At 43.7% G+C, this 9,216-nt stretch overlaps 2 protein-coding genes across 2 annotated transcripts; one reads left to right on the top strand and one right to left on the bottom strand.

Annotated features, from left to right (window-relative positions):
* Positions 1 to 231: 231 nt before the first annotated feature.
* LOC125765808 (probable protein phosphatase 2C T23F11.1) lies at positions 232 to 3,904 on the bottom strand. Its single transcript, XM_049431285.1, has 2 exons — positions 3,523 to 3,904; positions 232 to 2,896 (listed from the first exon to the last, which is right to left on the bottom strand). The coding sequence occupies exon 2, from the start codon at positions 2,832 to 2,834 to the stop codon at positions 1,539 to 1,541; it is 1,296 nt and encodes a 431-aa protein (XP_049287242.1). The 5' UTR covers positions 2,835 to 2,896; positions 3,523 to 3,904; the 3' UTR covers positions 232 to 1,538.
* Positions 3,905 to 5,144: 1,240 nt separating this feature from the next.
* Positions 5,145 to 7,081, top strand: LOC125765790 (probable splicing factor, arginine/serine-rich 7). Its single transcript, XM_049431262.1, has 2 exons — positions 5,145 to 5,225; positions 5,319 to 7,081. The coding sequence occupies exon 2, from the start codon at positions 5,370 to 5,372 to the stop codon at positions 7,047 to 7,049; it is 1,680 nt and encodes a 559-aa protein (XP_049287219.1). The 5' UTR covers positions 5,145 to 5,225; positions 5,319 to 5,369; the 3' UTR covers positions 7,050 to 7,081.
* The last annotated feature ends 2,135 nt before the right edge of the window (positions 7,082 to 9,216 follow it).

Raw genomic sequence — 9,216 nt, forward strand, 5'->3', positions numbered from 1 at the left:
TTTCCTGCTCCTGCTTTAGGGTGCTTTCTTTTGCGAAGATCCTCCTTTCACGGGTTTCGGTTGTCTTCTTTGGTTTTGAGATAAACTACTTCTTCTTAGGCCAACAAAACAATTCATAGAATCATAATCAAATGATTGTTTCTTCTGCCACATACCGTTTTTTCCTTGATGGCTGTGTGTATGGTACGGGTTGCGTTACGTCTTTTTTTTTTGTTTTGTTTTACTGTTGCTGATCCGCGTGGAAGCACTGATACGAGAGTTTCTAACCTAGATTCACCCACCAGTCCATGGAAAGGCAGGACTGCGATGCTAATATATATACTACTACCGTTAGAGCTGTGTTGTCATTAGACGCTAAATAGTTGCATTAAAAAAGTTTCTTTTATACAAAACATTCAGCGTATTTACAGGAACAAGACAGCCATTTCATGTTTTGAGAATTAATTATGTATCAGCATAGTGGAACAGCACCCTTGAGCGATGCAAGAGCCATGACCTTATATCCTTTGTTAAACCTGGCTTATGTGTATATATATATACGCCACCGTACTTTGTAATGTGAGGGAAAGGCAAGATTAATGAGTTCCGGGATGATTTTGCGTTGCCCACAATCGGTTGTATGTTTTACTAAAAAAGCGTATCAGAGTTAGGGATATGGGACACCATCTATATATATATATCTTTATAAGCTACATATCCTCTCCACATCTTCTCTACTATTCACGCACCCAACTTTGGTAGTATTGAAGGTCCTTTCTTGCAAAATGGCGATATCAAAAATTACATCGTTGCCTCTTGCAAGTACGGATGCGTTCTGTTATTTTTTTCTTTTTCTTTTTTTTTTTGCTTGATATCTGTTTTATGTTTTCTTTTACATTATTTGCTTTCTATAAGCGTATTGAACATAACTTTTTCATTGCACTTACTTTCGCTACCAATTTGCCTATCCACCAAAAGACTAACAAAAAATTAACCAAATCCAAACGAACAAAATCATTTAATACAGTGCGTGGCCCAACCGGGTTAAAAAAGGAACAGAAAACATAAATTTTGTAAAATTGTTACTACCAACTGGAAAGAGAAAATCGTTCAGCAAGTGCCCAAATGGCATTATTGGAAAAAAGCAATGGATTTCAGTCCGGATGGGATGGATACCAGGTCCTATAGTGTAAGACCGGTGTCGATATCACATACATCACCGGGTCGCCCATGAAGGTTCAATAGCATATATTAAAAACAAAATTATATATATATTTTTCGGTTCGTGTCATTAAAGCTATGTCACAAAGGTAAGCCTTCGATTAGCCAACTGCTTCCGCCCAGCTGTCCCAAAACAAGGAAAGAAAGATTACGACAATAACAATGCTACGCACTGTATACCAGGGAAAACCATCGAATCAACAGCCGCTGCTGTGAAACATGTAAAAAAGGGGAGAAAAAAAAGATAATTTACACATCTAGCACCGGACCGAAAGAGGTTAATTGAACGTACGAAGGACAATCGGTGCGGAAGGACAATCGTTACATTGTAAATGACTCTACTTTAGATCAATCTCTTCACTGGTATCGTCTGCACTATCATTATTACTGTCCGGCTGTTGCTCCTGCTTCTGCTTAACCTCGGCTGATTTCATTGGCGTCGTTTGTTCAGAACAGGATGGTTTATCTACTGCTGGTTCTCCATTGTTGGCTGGAACATTCTCATCTCCGTTGGACTTTGCCGCCAGCAAAGGTGCTTGCACTTCTTCCGAACGTTCGCTCTCGCTTCCAGATGAATCGTCTTCCAAACGTCCATTCCCTGCTTTGCCGGTTCCTTCGGATGCTGGCGTTACCGAGCTGTGGCTTCGAACCGTATGTTCCTCAGCTTCACTTTCATGCGATCGATTTGAATGGCTGCGCCGCTTTTTGGAACGTGCTTGCCGCTTTGCGATGGCCTCTTTGCATCGATTGATAAGCTCCTCGTACGGTTGACCATGTAAAAAGCACACAACGATTACCGTCATGTTGTCGCCGCCAATACCCCCCATCTGGCAGTCTGGTGCCAGGCAGCGCATCATCAAATTTTCACAAATCTGCTGCGGATAGACACCTTGAGCGATTTCTTCCTGTACGAACTCCAGCACGGCCTGGCTAGACAGCACATCCCATATACCGTCGCAGGCGATAACGAGAAAGTCCCAGCTGTCCTCTACCTCACGTTCCTCCACATCCGGGTACGCTGTTACCATCTGCTCCGAGGGCAATATCTGTGTGTTGCGCTTTAGACCGAAATCTCCCAGTGCACGCGATAGCGCCAAATATCCGTTCACCCGATTGTACTCCACATAACCTCCGGCACTGCTTATTCGTTCTCTTTCCTTTTCGTTGGTCGGCTTATGGTCGAACGATAGTACGTCCAAGTGTCCATCGACACAAGCAATCGCTCGGGAATCTCCCGCATTTGCACAGTAAAGCCGGTTGTCTTTGATGAGCACTACAACAGCCGTCGATCCGGACATCTGTTCCCGCAAAGCTTCGTTGTTCAGCATCGCTTCGTCCAGATCAAGGAACCCTTGCTGCAGGGCGTGCTTTACGTCATTTCCATACTCCGGTCGGCGGGTAATATACTTGTGGAGATGTTTGCCCGCATATTCGGCCACCTTCGCTCCTCCGTGACCATCGTACACGGCAAAGAAGGATGTCCCGGGGTCGTCGGGTAGCGAGAGTATGTGCGTGTGCGAGTCTTCCATGTGCATTCGCCATCCCTGCATGCAGCTTGAACCGACCTTGTAGTAATCATTCTGACAATAGGCCGATTGTTTTGAGGTTTCTGGTTCCGACAGCGACTGTCCCATTTTACTTTTTTGTTTAACCGAGTAGATAGATGTGTGGTAGGTTCTCCTTTTTTCACCAGTTCCTAAAACGAATGCAGACGAAACAGACTTTAATAAGTGACTAATATAAAATTTCAATTATTGCAGTTCTTTTACAGACATTTATATTTCGACATGAAATCTAGATCACAAGACTGTGTTTACGAAGTACGTCAGTCTCTGTGTGGTCTTTTCCCTAACACTACGAACAACACAAAATTCGGCACAAATGAACCGATAAGTCTAATGAAAGGGAGATAAAAGTAATCTTTTCGTACGAAAAAGCAAACCATGATAAAGAAGCTAAACAGAAGGACATGCTAATCGTTTGTCGCATCGATGTAACATTTTCAGCGAGCTGCATGCAACTCTTATTAGCTTAATTAACTGTAAAATCACTGTTCAATGTATGGCACCGAAAACGTAAACATACCGCAACAGAGGAACCCAAACAACCGCTGTTTACGTCGCTTCATAACCAATGCCATATAACCCGCACCACCCTTCATGCGTGTGATCGCTAATGTATGCAGTAGTTGCAATGCGCCTCATAAGCATCATCATCCCCATTAGCTTCAAAGCAACAATACGCAACGTATGCTTCGATCGGAAAATTGTCGCCGGTGCATCGCATACTGTAATCGTACGGCTCGAAACTAAAAATACTCACCAAAACTTATACTCTGCTCAATTTGTGCACGGCCAAGCCACGGCTAACTATGCTGTTGGACACCACCGAATACTGCGTGAATGCGATTTCGACTGACAAAGACTAGCGGGTGGTCTGGCCAACTGACGAGGGGGTCAATCATCAAAGTGTGGTTCGCCGTATTCCATAAGAAATGTTCACTTCGGCCTTCTGGTTTGTCAGGGTTTCCGCACTATAAACACGTGATGCACGTCCGATTATGCTCCGTACAGTATCGGGCGAGATTGATAAAGCTGCTGATGAAGATTGTTCGTGATGTCAATGGTTTTACCGATGGGGATGATGATGCCGATGACAATGTACTGTGCCTCCGATGGTTGATATTCTCTAGAGCGCGATGTGACTGCGTTTTGGGAAGGGAAAAAGATTTAACATGTAAAACACATTGCGATGCTACTAATAAATGATAATCAACTGTTGACTTCCGCAACCGGTGCAATGTCGGAGTTGCTGGTTTGTTTTTACAGTTGCTCTATCTACCTCACACAACTATTGCTTTCTTCTTTGTCAAATGGCACTAAAACGCATTGCCCTTTTCGCTGCGCTAGCTCTCTGCTTCTCATTACACAGCATTCATTCGTTTAATGACTATAATTCAATCCACTCTGAAGCGAAAGCAACGATTGCCAAAGCTCAACGAAGTACTACTGATAACGCGCACTGGCCGTAGAAGCATCGAAACTGGTTCGATGCTATTTCGGTGCTAGGAACGATTGCGGTCTTTTCGAACGGGCCTGCTCAGATTGCTAAAATTCACACAAAAAAGCATCACAGCTCCACCGTTCAACAGTAAATAATCGGAACGCAAGGGCAGACGAGAAATTCGCTGCATGAAAATAATAAAAAAAAAGCACAGGTGATAAAAGCGCACTATTCACATCCACTCTTATCAGCACCCAATTGCGGTGAATCAACAGGAAACCTGCAAAGTTTGTCTTGCTATGGAGAACCAATCACATAACGGCGACTATCTTAACAGTATATCTCTATCCGCATCGATTATCTGTATTACTTCGGCACACGTTTGATAAACTTTGTACAAAGTTTGTTATGTATTATTGCTAATGGAGACGTATCACGGACATTACCTGCCTTCGCAGTTCTTGAGGAAATGTTTTTTCACTGTGTTTACCAAAATGCTTGGAACAGAACGCACTCAATCCGCGCACTGTGACAGATGGGCTCGAAAATATGAAATCATAAATGAGCAACATTTTGAATAACTGCAAACAAAGTGCAATGAACGCTACAAACAGGTGTTTTAATATATCTGATTGTTGAAGAACTTTTAAATTTTCCTTTCCGCTATCCAAAACAGTATCCAAATGAAAAAGAAACCATCCAGTACTTCGCAGAAATTGTAGTTATTCAAATGTGTTAATTCTATTAATTCAGCCATTTAAAGCATTGTCTTTATTGCGATGAACTCATTTAATATATTTCAAAATATTGAGTAACAGAAAACATATAAAAACATCCAAATTATTTACTTTTTTATTCTTTCACGTTTTCGTAGTTCAATTTTCTATGCTCCAGGAGCGGATAGGTTTCACTCACTGTGCTCAGAGCATAGGAGTCCATCACTACAGTGTGTCAGAAATTTTTCACGTTTGGCTAGTTTCTGTAATCCTGAAAAAACATATTTTTTACCGAAAACCTTTATTGTAAGTGAAGCACAGTAGTTGTAAAGTGTGACAAACGATCTGTTTCATGCAGAAAAGTAAAAGTTTTCCTTCCCAATTCACTATCTTTTGCAGAAAGCCGGTTCGAAAGAACGCGTCCTAGCGACGCGGTGTCATTTGACCATAATGGCCGGCGGTTCGGGTACAAAGGTGGTGCAAATCACCAATATTGCCCCACAGGCCACCAAGGATCAAATGCAAACGTTTCTAGGGACGGTAGGAAAGATTGACGAGATACGTCTGTATCCAACCATTCGGGATGTTTCGTGCCCTGTGGTGTCACGTATCTGCTACGTGAAGTACTTCGAGAGTAGCTGCGTTGCCGTGGCACAGCATTTGACCAATACCGTGTTCATCGACCGTGCCGTAATCGTTATCCCGGTGCAGGGTGGCGTTATTCCCGACGAATACAAGGCACTGGAGATGGCCGCGAACGGTACGCTTGTACCGGGATTGCATAGCTTCAATGTGCCGTCGAAGCTACCGCCGGAGGTCGTGAACAGAATAGACGGGATGATCCCAAACCAGGTGGTAAAAACGATCGACCCCAAGCTGGAGGAGAACGGTTTGCCTGAGTATCCACCCCTACCGGTGAACTTTGATGCGAAAAAGATCGAGGAAACGCGTCGCACCATACTGGTGCTGGACGTCCGCTCCGACTGGAGATTGGAGGAACTGATGGATCACTTCAAGCCGGCGGGAGAAATAAAGTACGCGCGGTACGCGGAGAACGATCGTACCAAGTTTGCTCTGTTGGAATTTTGCGATCAGCGTAACATCATCAACGCGCTCAAGATGCATGGAACGGAATTTCGTGGTTACCGGTTGAATGTACACCATTCGACGCAACCCATCGTGAAGCCGGAAGCGAAGAGCAATGAAGCTGCACAGAAGGAAATCGAAGAAGCCATGACGATCGTGAAGGAAGCCCACCATCAGATATCGAACATGGAACCCGTGGTGACCATATACCCGAAGGACAAGAGCAGTAGTCGCCGCAGGTCGCGGTCTCGCTCGCGCTCTAAAGAACGCCGTTCAAGATCACGCTCCCGCAAGCGCTCCAAGTCACGTAGCAAACGGTCACGGTCGCGCAAACGTTCCCGCAGCCGCTCGAAGCGCTCGCGGTCGCGCCGTTCGCCATCGAGAAGCAAGCGATCTCGCTCGAAATCTAAACGGTCACCATCGCGCAGCAAGCGATCGCGGTCACGGTCCAAGCGTTCGCGCTCGCGAGACCGTCGCAAACGCTCCCGTTCGCGTCGTCGCAGCCGCACGCGATCCCGCGAACGATCTTCGCGCATCCGCCGGTCAAGATCGCGATCAAAGAAACGGTCTCGTTCGCGCGAACGACGCGAACGTAGCCGTGATAGGAAGAAATCCCATCGTAACAAGGAGGAACGACGTCGCCGGTCACGTTCACGATCCCAGAGCCGTAAGCGCTCCACATCGCGAAACCGCGCCACCCGCACGAAGGAAACCGTCACAAAATCATCATCGAAACGTCGCAGCCGCACCCCCTCGGACAAGAGGTTGAAAAAAATCCTCGAAGAAGCGGTTAGTCGCGATTACGATGCAGAGGAACGAATGGATGCGGGTGGTGTCGGGGTAGAGGATGATGCGGTCAGCACTGGCAAGCAATCGGCATCACCGCCAGCTCAGACTGCCGGTTCCGGTGGTTCCAGTTCGTCATCGTCCTCTTCGGGTGGCACGAACACAGCAGCAGCTACCGCTGCAACGACACCGCGCGAGAAAACCGCCAGTCCAACGACGGAGAAATCTGACAACATGGACATTTCCAACTCCCCGTAAATTACTCTCTAAAAACACGGATATTCGAATCAGCTCCGGGCGATTCCGATCGGTATTCTTTTATCTGTCCTATCTCTTTTCTACTCCGTCAGTTTCTTCATTCATTGTATTTGTCCACGATTAGTTATTGTGTCGCCAATTTAAATTTCCCTAGCTACGGGGAAATCGTAAATGATTCACATAATTTCAAATAAATCTCTCTTGAGTCTTATGAACCTTAAACTTCTAAGTATGGTTGTAATTTTGGAGAAAGTAGATTACATTTAATTTTAATCAATTGATGCAATTTTGAAGCACCTTCGAATTTCTAAAGCAGTAAATAATATACCCTACCTACTACGATAAATTACAGTTGCGTTGCGTTGAAATCCATCCCCTATCAGATCAACGCATGCTTTTGTATACATTTTAATCAATAAGTTAAAATTCCACGTTTTTCCTTTGAAGGCGAGACACGTTTAATGCACTGTTGCCAGATTTGCTTTATTCTCGCTATGTTTCACCCCTGACACAATCGATTCGCTCTCTCTCACACACCCTCTCTCTCTCTCTCTCTAGCGCCCGCATACAAATACTTCTAGGGCCAATTCTTTGTGTTGTTTTGAATTGTTTTTATACCGTCTATGCATCAGATGATTTTTACCCTTTCCAGATATGTTTAGGGGTTGTTTATACTTCTCTGGAAACTGCTTCTAATATCGTTCCAGATTTTCGTTTCTGTTCTATGAGGACAATTCTTCCTACGCTTTATTTGTAGAATTTCTTTATGTAGCGACAACACAGCAAAATAAAAGACAGAAGGGGTTTTCATTATCATAAATGCAGCTTGTTATCTGCTGTTTTGTTTCGGCAAGCATGAGCTTTTTTAACTTGTTGCTACTTTCACTCATTTTCTACGTAGCCCAACCTCTAATGAAAAGATAAAACCGTGCCTTTGCTATGCAAACAGAATTCAGAACCATTTGAAAACGGGTTTAGCGTTTATGTGCAAGCGTATTATCTATACACAACAGTCTCCTCTACCACAAACGACCACTCACACAATCGCAACGCGTATATGATGTTTGGTGTAGAGCAAGAAAAGTGACCCCCATCAGCTGTTTCAATGACGTGGCATTTTAAAATAGCACACATTCTTACAATCGTTACAACAATCACACATCGTGTAGAGCGTTAATTGTGCAACGTTCTTATGTTAAAAAAAACCCTAAAATAAAACGCGTATATTCAGTAATTTACAAACCATTTCGAACGTTGTATCGCGAAACATTTAACATGGTGACGTCGGTTTGTAGAAAACTAATGACGAAGAGAAGAAGAAAAAAACGACAACACAACATTGAAACGCAATAACTTCCCCCATTTCCCTTTTGTCGTTTCCCTTCCGTGGGCAACGCAAGTCGAAGTCAAAGCAAGCTTTGTTTTCGTTTCATCTCTTTCCAACTGTGCCTAGATCGGAGCGAGAAGGCAGAAAAACAAAGAGCAAACAGTTCGCTCTCAACTGCGTATGGTTGTGTGTGATTTGAGGAGGAAAATTTATGCTGAGGGTAACTTTTTTTTTCTTTCCATATTGCTACGGTTTCATTTTCACACCCATACACAGTGGTACAAGTGTTTCTGGGGCAAGATTCTTCGAATATACTGGTAGCAATTATATTACCAATTTGTTGTTAAATCTATTCAACAGTAAAAGTTCTCCATTCGTTTGTACAAACTAAAAAAATACACAATTACGCAGGCAATGTCCTGCTGATAAGCTCAGCAAAACTTGTTTCGTGTGCACTATCTTTTATGAAAAGTCGTAAATTTCTTATTTGTAGGATGCCTAATGTCGAGACACATCAGCAGCCTTGATTTTGTCGAGCACACCTACATATTTGAACATCAGGGCTCAGGATATAGGGGTTGGTCCGTGCATACGTATGTGTAACGTACGTGCAGTAGTAGTGGTGTTTATTTTTTTAAGTGCCATTGTACTTTAATTGCGTTCCAGTTGATCGAATTCACAAAACTGTACATCGCAGTTAACATTGGTGTAGCAAAAACTAAAAAATAAAAACTCAGAAAAGAAATAAAAAAAAACTATGCAATACTAGGCATGATCGTGGGCTACGGATCATTTCGATCGGTACACATGGGTGACTAGATTTGGATATTTTAAAACGCA

The sequence above is a fragment of the Anopheles funestus genome, chromosome 2RL (genome assembly GCF_943734845.2).
Source record: "Anopheles funestus chromosome 2RL, idAnoFuneDA-416_04, whole genome shotgun sequence".
Classification (NCBI taxonomy): Eukaryota; Metazoa; Arthropoda; class Insecta; order Diptera; family Culicidae; genus Anopheles; species Anopheles funestus.